Here is a 16,426-nt window from a genome sequence, read left to right on the forward strand (position 1 = left end):
TGCCTGCACTCCGCTCTCTCAAAGCTGCTATTTTGGCTGAAAGAGGTAGTGGTTTGGCCTGATGGATCTGTGTTTTCTTCTGACTCTACTCTATCTGGCTCAGTGGGGAGGATGTTGGTGGGAGCTTTGAGTGGTTTTAAAAGCGGCGTGGTGGAGAGTAGCCGGTTGGAGGGCGGTTTGGGCAGACAGCAGGTGTAGCGCACAGGTTGTTGTGGCTATCAGAGCTGTAGACACCAGCAGGTTTTCGAGGCATCAACCCACTTCCTTTGCTTTGAAGCCATTTTTTTTAATTAAAAAAAGAAAACAAAAAAACTTAAAGGTAGAAGATCAGGTGAATATCATATAAAGGATAAAGCAACGAGTTTGATAAAAATAGAGTGGCCCTGTAGTTGTCTCTTGCGCACTCTTTTTGGTATTTTAGAAATGTATTACATTCTTTGAAGACAGCAGCTTGTTCACTGCTGACTGACCCGGCCCCAGCTGGTGTGTTTTTAAGAGAGAGCTGCGAGCTGTGGCTGAAATGCGCGCCGTTTCTGAACCTTTGCTTGGTGTTAAATTGACAGATATGCAGTAAACCTTCAGTGTAGCAGAGATAATAGGGGTGAATCTGGGCTGGGTCTTGCAATGAGACATTTCTCAATATCCCCCATTGTACTGTGCACACTACATTAAACGACACAAAGACGCGTGTTGCTTCTACATCATTTTAATGGTACGAGCCACCCTCACCCCCTCGACAGCCCACTGGCTAGTTTTAAAATGAAAGAGACCCAGATGCCGCTTACATCAAACTGCTGTTCAGCTGCGTTTCCCCTAAGAGAACGTGGACTTCTTGCACCGTGTGGCAGCCGAACAAATGAGAACCAAATGAGGGAATCAGGCGAATCCAGGCAGAGTACCAGGGAAGAGGCAACAAAACTGAGGCCCCAAAGACGTAGCAGAGGCATTCTGATTAGCAGTGAAGTTGAGCAGTCTCCCCCCACCCAACACACACACACACTTCTCTGCATGACAGAGAGCTGTTTAGGCATGCGCTGCGTGTGTGTGTGTGCATGCATGCGCGTGCATTTCATTTGGCATGCCATCCAACAGCTGCTTCATCACCTCCGCCTTTCTGCCTTGTGGGAGTAAATGAACAACAGGCTCCCAGTAATTGTCTGTGCCTCACCCAAGTCAACATGTGCCAGTGAAAGAAACGGATGAGGAGGAAGCAAGCAACAAAATGTGATTACAGGAGCTGCACCTTTAGGTCAGCGGTGACAAGAATCTTGGCTGATGAGGGCCGGGTAAATTTTTCATCCCGCGTAATGTGAGCTCAGATGTAGCCGGATCTGGATTATGACTGGATCTAAACGGAAGCCTTAATGTAACTTGGATTTCAAAGTGACCAAAGTAACCCACTGTGGCTTTAAAAAAGCACCCTTTACTGCATTTAGGACACACAGGATGAAAATAAATGGATAATATGTGATAAAGTGAGTCTGTGTCATGCTGTCAGTCTGGGGGTGAGTGAAGTGTAGACAGGAGGAAGGCAGAAACGCAGAGCCGTGGTATTTTAAGGCCCGGCACTGACACAAATCCCCTCGGCGCAGACGAGGCAGTAGCAGCTCCCAGGGTCGTGTCGGCAGAGCAATGGGCCAACCCCTCCCAGGCTTAGCATGCTGATACCTCCAAATGCCATCTCTAAAATGCTGGAGAAGTTGCTCTTGAAACGCAGCCCAGAACGCCTTGGCTCCTGCCCCAGGGCAGAGGGAACACAGAAGGGGGGGCCCTTTGGCCAAACACCGCAGCTCCATGCCAGTGCCAGTGTGGCATTCAAACACACCAACCCTCCAGTACACAGCAGGCTATTCCCCAAGCTGGTCCCACAGCTTCTTGAGCTGCCTAATAGAGAAATAATACAGGCTGCTTGTGATAAATGTTTGTCTCTTGGATTATTTATGCAGCGCACATGATTGCAGCATTGCGAGCATTGGCTTTAGCACAGAAGTTAAAAGCCGTTTGGCATCTTCATGGAATGGAGGTCAGTGTGAAACGGAGATTTCTGTATAAACATTTGAGAGATGCCTTTTTTCCCCTCTCCTTTATTTCTCCGACCCTGTCAGAGAGTTGAAAAGGGGAATATTGTATGAAAGGAGTACTTGGCTCTATAGTTAACTTGCCAGTTATGCTTCCTTGCTCCTTTGAAGACACCTGTCAGTGGCCTCATTGAAATGTTTTTACAAAGGCGAGCGGTGGCCGCTCTCCGTGAACCCACCTTAGAGGCTGTCCTTGAAATGAGAGCGAACGTTGTCAGGAGGCCTGTAGCTGTCTGCCAGGCCAATGAGCAAGAAGGACACGGAGTGAAAAATCAATCAGAGAAGACCAACTTCTGTTAGCACTAAAGGCTCCTTTCAGAGAAAAGTGTAGAAACGATACTTATTTTTCTTTCTGCAGCCCCCATGCAGTACATTTTCATTTGCCAGTTCCTTAGTCACTTCAGTTTCCAATCCACCCAGCCAATCTTTACCCTCATCAGTGTTCACTGTGCAGTAGTGGAAGTGGCCAATTTCCAGGGGAAAAAAGGGAAAGAAAATAACACTCCCATATTTAAAGAATTTGCCAGTTTTCCTAAATATGCTGTTGAAACAACACTCAGGGAACTTTAGCCATCGATGGCTCGTCATTGTCTGACGGAGCAGGCTCGTCTTGTTAGTCGCTAATTTAGTCCCCCGGTGGTGTTAACAAGATGGCGCCCACGTGTGAACCCAAATCTCTAAAGAGAGAGATGCTGGTAACGGCTCCTATTCTTACTGGCTGACAACTGCATTTTTTTAAGCACTTAAAACCGTCTTGAGTCGTAAATCGTGTGCCTGGAGGAATTGAAGGCTTCGCCACTGGCTGTCATAAGATATCATGTTTGCTATATACACATCAAGGAGAACTTGAGTAACACGCCTTTGGCAGGCCCGTATCTTAATCTCAACACCATCTCCTTTAAGGCAAAACACCAGAGGAGTTGTTTTAAGGGTGACTGTTTTTTAATGGTGGCATTTAAGGAAGCTGGGATTGTCTTCATACACATTATTTCCAGTAATAACTGCAGTTGGTAAAGATGTCAATTTTCTCCCTTCCTCTGGCTGTTACAAGCTTTGCTTGTTTGTGATCTGCTCATCTACTCCCTCTGCAAGAGTAAACATGCATAGCTGCTTGGTTTTTTCCCCCCCTTCTTAGGGAGGAAGAACCTGCTGCATGTGTCTGATAATGTCTAGCTGTGTGGAAAGCATACTAATGCAACCCTCCCTTGCCTCTCAGTGCTGTGAGAGAATTGACCTTCTCACAGGCTGTTATTCTTGTCTGTCGAGAGCGACTTCTCACTTTTACCTCTCGCGAACCGGAGGCTGAACTTTTCAGAGGACTCACTTGAATTCTCTGAAATCTAAAATAAAATCATCAAACGTAGCCTCGTCTGAACCGCTAGTCATCTGTAACTTTTTCTTCTCAGCTTAATGTCAGCAACTTTTTTTTCTCTCCCTTTTTCTTGTAACAGGGCTTACGACTGCAAAGTTTACAGTGTTCAGTTTCTTCTTTGCCAGGAGCTTATTGCACAGAGGATAGTAGAGATGCACAGAATTGACATGAATGTGTTTATGGTGTTTGCTTGTTATGGACAAAATAGCAGATGTAAGAGGGTCAGTTCAACTGTGACTGCCACTGACCTCTCGCATTTCAGGAATGAGGAAGTGTCCCAACTCCTTTATTTAGTGTTTAAACTTCCTGTTTACAGTTGCATGGTTGTAGTCATTGCAGGTCAGACTGGGATAGCTGGATGGAAATGAGACTAAGGTCTCCCAGATCTGTACCGAGGTCAGATTATATTTACATATTGTATTCATGGTCACGTCTGGTTACAGCACATTAGGTTTTGTTTTTATTATGTCACACTGGACTGTGGGTGAAACAGGCCAGGAAAGTGAAAAGAGGCTGGTTCACTGGTTGTTGGTGAAGATTATAGATTAATATTCAGCTGAGGATGTGCTTACACAATGAAGCATTGCAATAGTTGTTAGTTGCCTTTAGAAATACTGGACAGTTAAAAAACTGGATCACTCGGTTGAAGAAAGCATGAATCTTTTCATAAGGAGAGGCTTCTGGCGGTGACCTTGTGACGAGATGCAAACTTTAATGCTGTCCCCTTCGGGAGAGTTGTAATATTAGCTATAGCTTCCAGTTTCTTTTGGTTGGCAGATGCAGTTCAGTAAAGAGAAAATGTTTCCTGCATGGAGTTGGCACACAACAGGGTTGGGGAAATGGTGATTTTTCAGAGAGACATGGCTGCTGAGTTGTTCTTCTCTTCTGTTTTTTTTGATGTGTTGAGCACCACAAGGCAAGCATCATCGAGTTCCATTATATTCAAGAGAAGGCAGGCATCTCTACAGCCCAGTATGTCCCAAACTGGACAAGTCACCCCTAAATATTGATGGATTCTGGATGGATCAATTATACTGTAGCCCCCCCCCCCAAAAGAATGTGTCAGTTTGTATGTTTCAGTGTTTCAGACAAATCCTACAGTTGTTCCCAAATTGCTGTTTGCCCAGCATTTAATGCAAAGGTCAGCCTTAGGAGATTTTGCTCTGACACTGACACAAATGGACAAGCTCGACTTCGTTTTATGAGCCGCACCATGAAAACGGGCTGTTGGAAATGCACTCCCGACACTTGAATGCTCAAACACTTAATTTGTCAAGGTTACAGTTATTGCTCGCGGCAGCACACAGCTATCTTTTATCTTCTCTCCGTAATGAACACTGGCATTTTCTCTCATTGTTCTCACTTTCTTGTCTTCATGCAACCTTGATAAATGGTGCTTTTACTGCACAGAAAATGGTGAATGTTCTTTTTTTTTCTTTGTTTTTTTTGAAGTTCTACATATTTGTATCCAACTGTTTGAAAAGGTGATAATTGCAAGTGCTGGTAATTGTTCACATAAGTATTATTTTTATTTTTTTTTAGGGATTGCCTGGCTTTTAAACTGAAATTCCTTTCACACACTTAGACAAACAGAACCCTTTAATTTGGTGTTTTGGGAGGGGAGTCGTATAACATCGCACCCAGTCATTACATTTTCAAAGATAACAAAGGCATTTTGACAAGGTCAGTCAGTGAAAATGCCGTTAACCCCATTGGATTCCTGTTGAGATGGGGCAAAGCAGGGGTCAGCCAGTGAACCCGTGGCCCTCGCAGATTTCACCAGCAGCAGAGGACCTGATATTTTGGCCCCACTGAGGCCTAATGAAATGTGTTAAGTGGTGAGGAAGGGAGTTTGAAGGCAGGGGTAGGGCATGGTGGACACCATTGCAGCACACAAGCTAAGCAAAGCAAACGGGAAAGTTTGGCGCTTCAGTCGGGGTTCTGTTTGTTGTTCAATAGCATTGAAAGGAAATGAGTGGTGAAATTACAGGTCAATTCCTCTCATTAATGTGGATTTCACTCTGCCATCCTGAGTGACCCTATTAAGGTTGACAGGGGGAGGGAGGGGAGTAAGAGGGGGAATTGCAGGAAACCATGTTTGCTCCACATAATTTCAGACCCTTTTCTTCCACCACACAGCAAGCCTCCCTTTGAAAACAAATCCCAAGTGAACTGCAGTTTCAAAGTGCAAGTTGTATTTTTTTGATCTTTGAACACCAGTCTTGTTTCTTCCCTCGAGACAAATCCAGTGAAGGAAAGAAGGGGGGGGGGAATTGTTGGCCCACACAAACACTCATCTGTAACTCTGTGTGTGTGTAAACAAATGATCACGCATGGAAAGTTCTCCTTGTGTAATTTGCTTTCTGCCACAGGGAAATTTGTTTGGGTTGTTATGTCGAGGGCTTTCCGTGTTTAGACAGACATGACATTGACATCTTTGTCCTAACGGCTTCAAAATGATTCCAAGGATGAAAGTGTGCAGATAAATTCAAACAGCTTTTCAGTTCCAGCTTTGAAACCTGATCTTGTTACATACCCTTGGGCATATTTTTGATATGGCTAACAAATTCAGTGGATTTCGAAACCCCTGTCAAAACTTTGAGTAGCTGAGTTAAAATTACGCAATGTAAAGTGTAATAAATGTTAAGCATTAAAATGAAAGCATGAAGCATCAGATTTTTTTAATAACCTGCATAAATATAAATTTTCTCAAAGATGGAATAGTTGTGCAATCAGCTACTCATGCCATCAATATACAATAACGGTTGCTTAATGAAGTGTAAATGTCATCTACTCGGTAGTGCAGGAAGAATTTAGAGTGTTGCTCATAAAGTATCATCTACAGTAAATAATTACCAGGACGGAAGAAATTTTGAAACATTTGCAAGATGACAGTTGTGTAATAGAATTTTTAATCCTTGTTGCTTTTAGTATGGGGCAAACCAAGCTTTGTTTATCTCTGACACACTGATACTGTGGAGCTTGCAACTTTACTTACCAAGCTCTGATACAACTACTGAAGTGTCAGCACTGAAAACGTATACCAGTACTCCCCATGATGAGGAGTGAATTTTAATTACTTAGTAAGCAGGTAATACTGTGTCTAATTGATGCACAACATACACACGTAAAGTCTTTTTTTCCTCTTATTTTGATAAATGTTTCAGCACAACTTGTTTAAATGTCCTTGAGGTGTCCCAGATAACATTCAAGGAACTACGTTATTAGCATTCAGAGTAGGTTAGAAGCAGATATCTGAGCTGACCCAGAAGCCAAGGACCGCTGACAGGATTACAGGGTTGCTTGGCTTCAGCATGGGAAAGCAGCCAAAAGGAAGGTACCTCTGTGGGGGAAAAGAGACAACAGCAAACATGGATTATACAAAAGGTCACTGTCACTGACTCTGAACTATTGGAGTACAATACACTAATGTGCAAAAGTCTTAAGCCACCCTTCATTTCTTTATATTTTACTTCCAAGTAGCCAGATATAATTGTTTTGGTGTGATTTTGAGCAATAGATCTTTCAAAGTTTTTCTTTGGGCACTGGCTACTTTTTTATTCATTTTCAGTCTAGTCATTGTAACTAATCATTGTTAGAGGAATGTTTGTTTTTTTAGTTAGCCACTTAACAGTGACCTATTCAGGCAGTAAAAAGTCGCCTAACTAAAGGAATGACAGATAACTTGGCAAAGATTTTTTTTAATTTTAATATCCTTAGATACTTTGTAAGTAGCAGTCCGTAAAAATCAAACAAAACTTGTTTTCATTTCTTTTTAGAATGTATGAAAAATGTTAAAGATAACAGTGTACAATACATAAAATAGTACTTTTTGCACCAACAAGATGATTTTCAAAGAGCTATTAGCTGAAAACTTGGAATATCTCAATGTGGTGTTCAGTGAGTCCTTAAACAAATCTGAGGAAACGGACAAGAGGAGGACTAAATAAGCAGCAGGCCTAAAAAAATTATCTGCATGTTGTACAATATCTGAAAGCCATGTTTTTAAGAAATAGGGAGGAAAAATGCAGTAAAGACCTGACATAGGACTTGAGAGATGCATCTGGCCTTTCTACTGTTAACTGAAGTCTCATCAGAAATTATCCCAATTAGAGCTGGGCGATATGAGATTTTTTCATATCACGATATGTTTTTTTCATTTCAGGCGATAACGATATCTATCACGATATAAGCCAAATAACTATATTTGTAAGATTTAAATGTGCCGTTGCTCACAAGTAAAATGTGAAATAATCAGCAGCTTGTTTTTATTTAAATATTTATTTCCCATTATAAGTTCAACAGGGTAGATGTACTTAAGGAACATGAGACTTTTTCAGATAAATAAAGGCAAATATTGCAAACTACACAAAAGGCAGCTGCTAAAGCGTTTAAGTTTCAAAATAGAACAAACGAAACAGACTAAATTGTCAATTCCACTTAGAAACAAAATATTAATTCTAAAAATAAATCTTAGTTTGTTTTACAGAAGAACAGACAAAACTGACTAACTTTTGTCAATATCAAATAAACTGAGAACTAAAAGGAAATTCTCAATCTCTCCTTGTTGTATAGCTTAGCTTTTCAAACAGTTTTAACAGTTACTTTAGTCTGACAAAAGCCGAATGACGAATTAGCGCTTCCAGTCAGAGACTGAGGCTATGTCCACACGTACACGGGTATTTTTGAAAACTGAGATTTTCCGTTTTCGTTTTAAAAAATAATCCCGTCCACACATAAAGGCAGAAATGAAGGAAAACGCTGCTATGAACATGCCAAAGCAGCAGGTGGCGCTAGATTCCTAACCGTGCAGAAATGTTGGCCAATCAGAAGTCTAGAAGCCTCGGTGGGAAAAAGTAAACAAAGCTGGGGCATAGAAGCAGAACCGAGTCGTATGTGTGGACGGACAGTAACTGTGTGTATATGTAAGCATTTAAACACTGCAGAGAGTAGAATTAACAGTAACAGTATTGTAGAAATTAATTTCACCGAAACAATAACGCGGCGCACAGTGTGACGCATGCACCAGTTTATTGTATTTCCAGACTTGCTTTCGGCACAATTTACAGTGCACGCTACTCTGTTTTTTGTCAGACTTGAAATAGCCGAAATACCTTCACACTACGGAACTTCTATGGCTCTTCCGTTCGACAATCTCTCCGGCATTGGAACCATCATCTGTTTTCTCTTCGGTCACGCTCGGTTGATTTTTCTAGTCGGCACACTCATTTCCTCCATTACCCGCTGGCTGCTTCCCAAACAAACACACGTGCGGCTTGGCACTTGTGCTGTACGTAACAAGTCACGTGACGTGACGCTGCGGCTGTGATTGGTTCGGCTCTGCGCTACTTAATTTGGATTGGCTGACCTTTTTTTTTTTTTTTTTTTGAGGACAAGAGCGGCGAGGTCTATCGCGATAGCTTAATTTCTCTATCGAGTAAAAGTTATATCGCGATACATATCGTTATCGTTCTATCGCCCAGCTCTAATCCCAATGAAAGGGTGGCTGTCAAGAAGCCATTCTTTAGGAAGGGAAATAGGGAGAAACGGCCAGGTTATGCCAAATTACACAAGAACTCTACTGAAAATCTGTGTCAACAGGTCTAATGGAGTGATGAATGTAAATTTGGACATTTTTTATTTCAAATCAGTGTTACTATGTACAGAGGAGGTCAGAAGAGAGGTGAGTGTCTACAGCCACACACAGAGGAACACCTCAACATTACTGAAGTAGTGTTGGATCATCTTGACAAAGAACTGAACAAAAGGCAGCCAATATCCAAAGTAGAGCTGGTATTAAGAAATACCAAGAAAGCTTGCCTAAGAGAGTTCAGGCTGTGTTGAAGAGTAAAGGCGCATACAAAATATCGGCTTACCAGGGTCATACAATTAAAACTATCAAGTACCTTAGGCTTGATGTAGACTTCTGTGGGAAATCTGCATCCTAACCTTCTTAGTAACCAGAAACTCCTTTTATCTGGTGCACGTCAGGTTAAATACAAGGTCGTGACGTAGGGTTAAAATGGGGTTCTGGTAGATCTGATGTAGAAGTATAGTTCACGTGTTGCTGTGATATTGTTAATGATGCTGTTTGTCATCACTGAAGGAAGCATACAATGATAAACACATTCTTTATGACCCTCTGACACTTCCTGTTGCATCCCCAATAGATTTCCAGAATGTTTTGCATTTTATAGTATAATTAAGGTATCAATTGACCCTTTGCTCTGACCGCTCATAATATTTCTTTCCAATCAAATCGGCAAGCTATTTAGACTGCAAATGCAAATTGATCACGCCATCTATTCTCATCACCCGTCCTCCACTTTGCCTACACGAGGTTAAACATTTGAAACCCTACGCTGTGATCTGCTTTTCACTGGCTGTCACATGATAGCTGTAGCTGAGGGAAAGATGGGGAAATTCCTGAAGAAAATCTCATGCAAAACAGCCAGTGTCAAATAGATTGTGGCTTAAGATTTATTTTCCAACAAGACAGTGATGCTTATCACAAGATAAAATGCGGCGTGGAATTTCTTCAGAACAAGATTGTCAAAGACCTTGATAACTGAGCTCAGACCTGAGTTGTGATGGAAAACCTTTGTAGTGGCTCAAAAATGGTTTAAGAGATACCACTCATTCACTTTGATTGAGCTCGAGTAAATCTGTGTAAAGCTTAATATATGTGTCTCTTTCTCTTCCAGGCGGTCGTGTCAAAATTCTTATTGACTCAAGCAAATGGCAAAGAAATGTGTATCTGAAAATGCTTTTTTTCCCTTTTAAGTGTCTCAATCAGTGCTGCTGGCATTACTAACACTTAATTCCCTCTTAAGCTCATGCATTGTTCCAGCGACTGAAGACACAGTCAAACATAAAGACCAAATGCTAATTTTAAATCATTTAACAACTCGTAGTGTAATTTCTAAACCCTTCTCTAGAGAACGCCGGGAAGGCTATATCCTGCAGATCATGAAAGGCCACTCATTCATTTGCCCTGCCTTGATTTACATCCTGCCACGACCAGCTGCCAGAGCCATTTTGTGCTGGAGTGTTTGGAGAGCTTAGGGGGGTGGGGAGAGGGTGCTGTTGAAGGCGTTTCAGAAAGGGTCTGGGTTCTTTTAATGTGACAGAAATCTGAACTGGAGAACCTCTCTTTACGCAACACACAGACACACACACAAATGACATTTGCAGTTGGATCTTGCCTGGACCCAACATTCATGCTTTTGAGCCATAGATTGAAGGAAGAGACTTGTAGCCAAGTGTCAGCAGGTTCCTGTAAACATATATAAATGCCTTATACACTCGCTGCTTTATGCCAGAGGCAGCAAGAGAAAAATGAGGTCTGAACTGTGACTTGAACTGTGTGTGTGTGTGGGAGGGGAAAAGATTGTAAGCCAGGGATGGTTATACCATTGAAAAGAGGAAATGAGGGTGAGGGTGAAGGAGAGAGGGAAAATGGGGTGAGCAAGAGAGGTTTCCTAAGCTAATAAAATGTTCGGAGGGATGGAAGCTGCCAGCCAGCATTCCTGTGCCATTAGATAAGTTAGCTCACTGCAGCCTCCAGTTTCTCTGCAGTGCTGAAGTGGCAAGCTGAGGTCACCAGCAGAGAGAGAGGGGGGATGGTGTGGGCAATAAATTCAGAATGTGTTTGTGCACAGTCGTTGCTCCTGAACCACTGTAGCCGTTTGGTTGATGATTCACTTCTGAATTTACGGGTCAAATCTTCGGATTATCCTTCGTTTGCCTGCCGTCGCAGCGTCCATTTAAAACGACCTTCAACAGGAGCCGCCGTGTGGAATGTGGCTTGAATTAATATGAAACGTACTCCCGCAGTTAAACATCCACGTACAAGGATTTTAGTTAATGCAATCTTAAATGAATCTTAATTTTATCTCTAATGTTAGAATCTCTCATTTTAGACTGTAAAACGTGAGCTCAGGTGTCACACTTAGCACAAGTGGGATCGTGTAGCTCACACCGAATGCTACAGTATTCACATGAGCCAAATAGGCAACGCAGAAGCTTCTAAGTGTGACAGATTGCTGGAATGCCACTGAAGTCAAGTAGCTTTCTTTGCACATTGTCAGAAAGAGCCATCCTCACTGAAATCTGTTGAGCCCAGGAGCTTGTTGCTTGTTTTTCATAAGCTGTGGTACTGCCTCTACATTCTCTCCAAGGTTGTAAATTTTTGGGCTACAAAGCGAGATAGAAGTTTTGCCGAAAATATTTGCATCTAAGTAATTGTCCCTCAGGGAACTCTCTTGTACTTTGAGATGGCTTATTTAAATCGAATGGGTGTTGTGTGAGTATTTCCCGGTAAAATCTATGCGATCGTTCTCAGCGAGACCTGCTGCAAGTGTCTATTTTTACAGGTTTTACAATACCGACTGCAGCTGAGTCTGTTCCAAGTCATTTAGAAGATATCAGTCAGTCTTGCCCCCACGGCTTTACTGTGTGAAGAAGATTAAAAAAAGGATCCTTTGAATTGTAAAACTGTCTTCCATATGACACCCTTTAGCGAAGATTAACACAGTGCATTATGGCTGTAGCATCATTTTCCTTACATTTTGCTGTTATGTAGGGACTTCGCAGTAAAATATTCTGTTTGGTATATGAGCTGTATTTTATCCACTTCCTTTAATATATTCTAATAGGTGGTGTAAGATAAATATGTAAATCTTTGATCCTTTGTTTTACAGGCATGCTAGTGGTCAATGTTACTTGGAGAAACAAGACATATGTGGGCACCCTGTTGGACTGTACACGGCATGACTGGGCTCCCCCGAGGTAAGATGCATGGCTCTGTGCAATTCTTTATTATTATTATTATTAGAGAAAGCAGGGTTTGCATACTATTACTTTTACTCTCCAACATTTGGTGCTCGGCCTCTTAACCCTTTCATATTCTGTTTGATATAAATGTGCTGTAGCAGAGTCAGGCTTGAGGATATAAAACCTAATGCATCAACTTGCCATTGGACCTACAAGTACATGTTAGTCCTTACGTTGAGCCTGGAGAAACAGGATTCATTAGCAAACAGCTGATGTCCCAGGAGGCAGTAGTAGAAGATACAAAGATACTCTAATTAGCCAGATTGCAGAATCCACTCAGTGAACTGACAGCTTTTCCTCAACGCTATAACGTTCTTTATCACAACGGCTGCAATTTCTTAGATCACTGTTATGTGGGTGGTAGCATGAGGTGTTGTTGTAATTTCTGGGTATTTGCCTTTGTTATGCAAAATACACAGTGTGTGGATTGTACCAGGCACACTCGCTTTCATTTGAAACACCTGCACTGTATCTAAATGTAAATATAAATCTATATTTGAAATGCATGGTTAAGTGCAACAGAAAAAAATCTAATGAAATCAAGGATAAACCAGTGCTAATGGAAAACAAGAAGAGGCTGTATAATACTAATGTATCACAGTATATTACAATAATGCTCAGTACATGTTGTTTGCTGTGCTGCATTTGGACTGAGATAATCTTGCATTTGCAGCACGACCACATTAGGGACAAGCCATGAATAAATCAGAAAGCCTTTAACAGACTGAATGTAAACTTGGGCTTGTAATGTGTCTAAATTCCAGTACCAGTCAGTCTACCGATATATTCACATCCCCTGCTGAGGTTGAAATTTTTTTGGAGAGACTTGCAGGGGAAGCTGTGAGTCATACCAGCCCTGTGTCTGACTTTGTCACAGACTGCTAACCTTCACTGCCGTGCTGAAGATAATTGCATTACTGTTATGGAGAGATAAGGCCAAACTGCTATTTTAAGTATTTGAATGACTGCGTGTTTTGATTACCAAAGCAGCTCGAATGTTCATGGCTGTCTTTTCCAATGTTGCTTACATGTCTTTCATTAGGAATGTCATGTTGCTTTGTTTAAAGTGCTTACTCACTTGTTCAGCACCAAATATCAAGTTTATTATGTTACAAGAGGAAAAAGAGGGGGACAATAGTGTATCTATTTTAGTATGAGTGACATTGTTTATTGTAACTTTAACTCTCCGCCATTATTGTCCGTGCCAATAAAGTTATTACCGATGGGACTAGATAACCTTGTATATGACATTGCAAGTGAAAATATAAACAAGTCATCCTCATAATAGTTTTAATATTGGTCTGGCCAAGCACAACCCTACAGCTTGTTTGTGGAGAGATTAAAAAAGAACAAAAAAGAAAGCTTTAAAACCATTGCTTTAAAGGTCCTTAGAGAGCATTACAGTTGCCAGAAACTGACCCTTTTTTCCTAGTAATGAGGGCAACAGCGGTTTGCCTTCCAGATACAAGTGTATTTATCATAAAATCATTTGTGACATCTTAATTACACACGGGTGATTTCCATTAAGCGAAAACAACTGACTGCACCGCTGATGAGATTTGTCATTTTTCTTGACAGGCTGTTCTTGTCATAAAGCCAATTATATTTAGAGTAATTTAATGGTGTGAAATAATAAAATGAAAGTTGAATGAGGTATTGATTGAAGTAGTATTATTAGGTTTCCACAATGTTAATTTTCAAAAATCATTAGTCAAATTTCCTCTATATTATGTACCATAATGTTGATAATTGGCACTTGACAATACAAATCTAAATGCGATCTTTTAACACTGTTGCAGGTTTTGTGAATCCCCTACAAGTGATCTGGAGATGAGGAATGGTCGCGGTCGGGGTAAACGAATGAGACCGAATAGCAACACTCCTCTCAACGAAAACAGCAACTCATCAGACAGCAAGGGCACCACCAATAATAAGACACGCGCAGCCTCTAACAGCAAGGGTCGGAGGGGCAGTCAGACACCATCAGAGCGCCGTACCCCACCAAACAGCAACACCGAGGACATCAAGGCCAGTCCCTCTTCAGCCGGAAAACGAAAGACCAAGCCAACCTCAGACATGGAACCCAATTCCAGTTCAGAGGACACAAAAGGCAACAAACGCATGCGGACAAATTCCAACAGTGGAGGGGTGGGACCTACAGGCCTTCCTATCCCTTCTATTAAGACTGAGCCACTTCCACCTCCCCTCGATCGTAGCTGCCCTTCCCCTGTTCTTATTGACTGCCCACACCCTAACTGCAACAAAAAGTACAAGCACATTAACGGTCTCAAGTACCACCAAGCCCGCGCTCACAATGATGATGACATTAAGTTGGACTTAGATGGTGACAGCGAATATGGGGAGGACTCAACTCTCCATCCTGAACCAGGAAACTGTAATGGAGCATCTATCTCTCAGAAAGGATGCCTGTCTCCAGCACGTTCAGCCACTCCAAAAGGCAGGAACTTTGATGCTCAAAGTCCTTCTCCATCTCCTGGCAAGTTTGGTTCAAAACAGAGTAAAAAGAAAATTGCTGAAACGGATGCTGAAACAGGCGGTACACCGATGGATGGGTGTGAGGATGGGCCTTGCCTCACAGATGAGGCTAGTAACGATGGTATAGATGATAAGAGAGGATCGGAGAAGTCTAAAAAGGCTAACACAAGTGCAAAAACAGATAAGAAAAACTTGAAGTCACCACGGCCAATTGGCCCTGGCCCAACAGCAACCCAGCAGATTTACTCTTTTCCTCCTGGAAACCCAAATTCTTCCCCGGGGCTTACCCAAATGATGCAAGGAATCCCTAAGAGTCCCCAAATGAAAGGCACACAGCCTAAACCCCCTGCCATTGGAGATCCTGCCTCCAGTAGCTCCAAAGACAAGAAGAAGAAAGACAAAAAGAAAAAAGATGGTGGAAAGGAAGCTGATAGCCCCAAGCCTCCAGGAAAGGGAGGAAAACTGGAGGAAGGAAAGCTTCCGTACTCAGAGCCTTGCGATCAGGGGAGTAAGGGGGAAGGGCTTCTTAACGGCTCGTCAGAAACTCATCAAAGTCGCTTGGCCAGTATAAAGGCTGAAGCTGACAAGATTTACAGCTTTTCTGACAACGCCCCAAGCCCATCCATTGGTGTTGCCAGTCGAATAGATGGTAGTGGGATTCCACAGACTCTCACGCCACTTCACGTAGTGAACCAGAATGGTGCTGACAACTCTTCAGTCAAAACCAACAGCCCAGCATATTCAGACATTTCAGATGCTGGTGAAGATGGTGAAGGGAAACTAGAAGCTGTTAAAGTCAGGACAGAGGACCAAGCCATCAGGGAAAGTGTCAAAAAGGCACTGTTTCCAAATCAGACACCCAACAAAGATTCTCCTTACTATCCTGGGTATGACACTTATTACTCACCCAATTATGTCAACCCCAGTCCTGGTGGGCCCAATCCAGGTACAACAGCTGCCGAAGGTCAGGTAAAGATTAAAAGGGATGATGAGCAGGATCAAGTTGAGGAAAAAGTCAAGGTTGAGGTTCATGAAGATCGCAAACCTGACAGCACTGCTCCTGCACAACAGCAGCAGCAACCCTCAGTCATCCAACAGCGATCTAACATGTACATGCAGCCTCTGTACTACAACCAGTATGCTTACGTCCCTCCGTACGCATACCATCCTGATCAAGCCTACCTGATGAGCACCAACCCAGCCTACCGGCAACCGTATGAGGAACGCCAGCGACAGATGGCTGAGCAGCATCGTGCTGCTGAGAAGAAGTCAGATGTGGCCATGAAAGAGCGAGAATCTTCCATGAAGGATGAGTGGAAACAAAAAAGCCTGATGCCGCCAAGCCTTTCCAAAACCCCAAGTCAGTCAGACCTTGGAAAGGCGCAGCAGCAACCAAGCAAATCCAGGGATTCCCCCTCTGAGCCGACCTCCAAATCCATGGGAACCATAAAGGGGGAGGACTCAAAGTCCCAACAACCCGAGGGACTAAAGATGAAGCTGACTGAAGGAGGTCACCATGGAAAGGAAGATCCCAAGCAAGCACTTGAATCCAGAGGTCAGGCAGGGCTGGAGCAGGCCATGTGGTTCAGACAGGTAAGTAGCAGTCCAGTTCAACAGTGCTACAATATGTTTGTAAAACTGTTTT

At 42.5% G+C, this 16,426-nt stretch overlaps 1 protein-coding gene across 5 annotated transcripts in view; it reads left to right on the plus strand.

The window, feature by feature from the left end:
- Nucleotides 1-16,426, plus strand: part of znf609b (zinc finger protein 609b) — an 82,003-nt gene that overhangs the window by 58,391 nt on the left and 7,186 nt on the right. For all 5 annotated transcript variants that reach the window (XM_086292980.1, XM_086292961.1, XM_086292970.1 and 2 more), the window contains 2 exons: nucleotides 12,153-12,240; nucleotides 14,085-16,374. In XM_086292980.1, the coding sequence (XP_086149106.1) occupies nucleotides 12,153-12,240; nucleotides 14,085-16,374 (2,378 nt within the window). The remainder of the gene's footprint in view (nucleotides 1-12,152; nucleotides 12,241-14,084; nucleotides 16,375-16,426) is intronic.

This window comes from Aulonocara sp. 'chitande type north' Nkhata Bay, linkage group LG1 (genome assembly GCF_057382095.1).
Source record: "Aulonocara sp. 'chitande type north' Nkhata Bay isolate Kocher_YH1m ecotype deep benthic linkage group LG1, A_spYH_male_GT1.1, whole genome shotgun sequence".
NCBI classification, from domain to species: domain Eukaryota; kingdom Metazoa; phylum Chordata; class Actinopteri; order Cichliformes; family Cichlidae; genus Aulonocara; species Aulonocara sp. 'chitande type north' Nkhata Bay.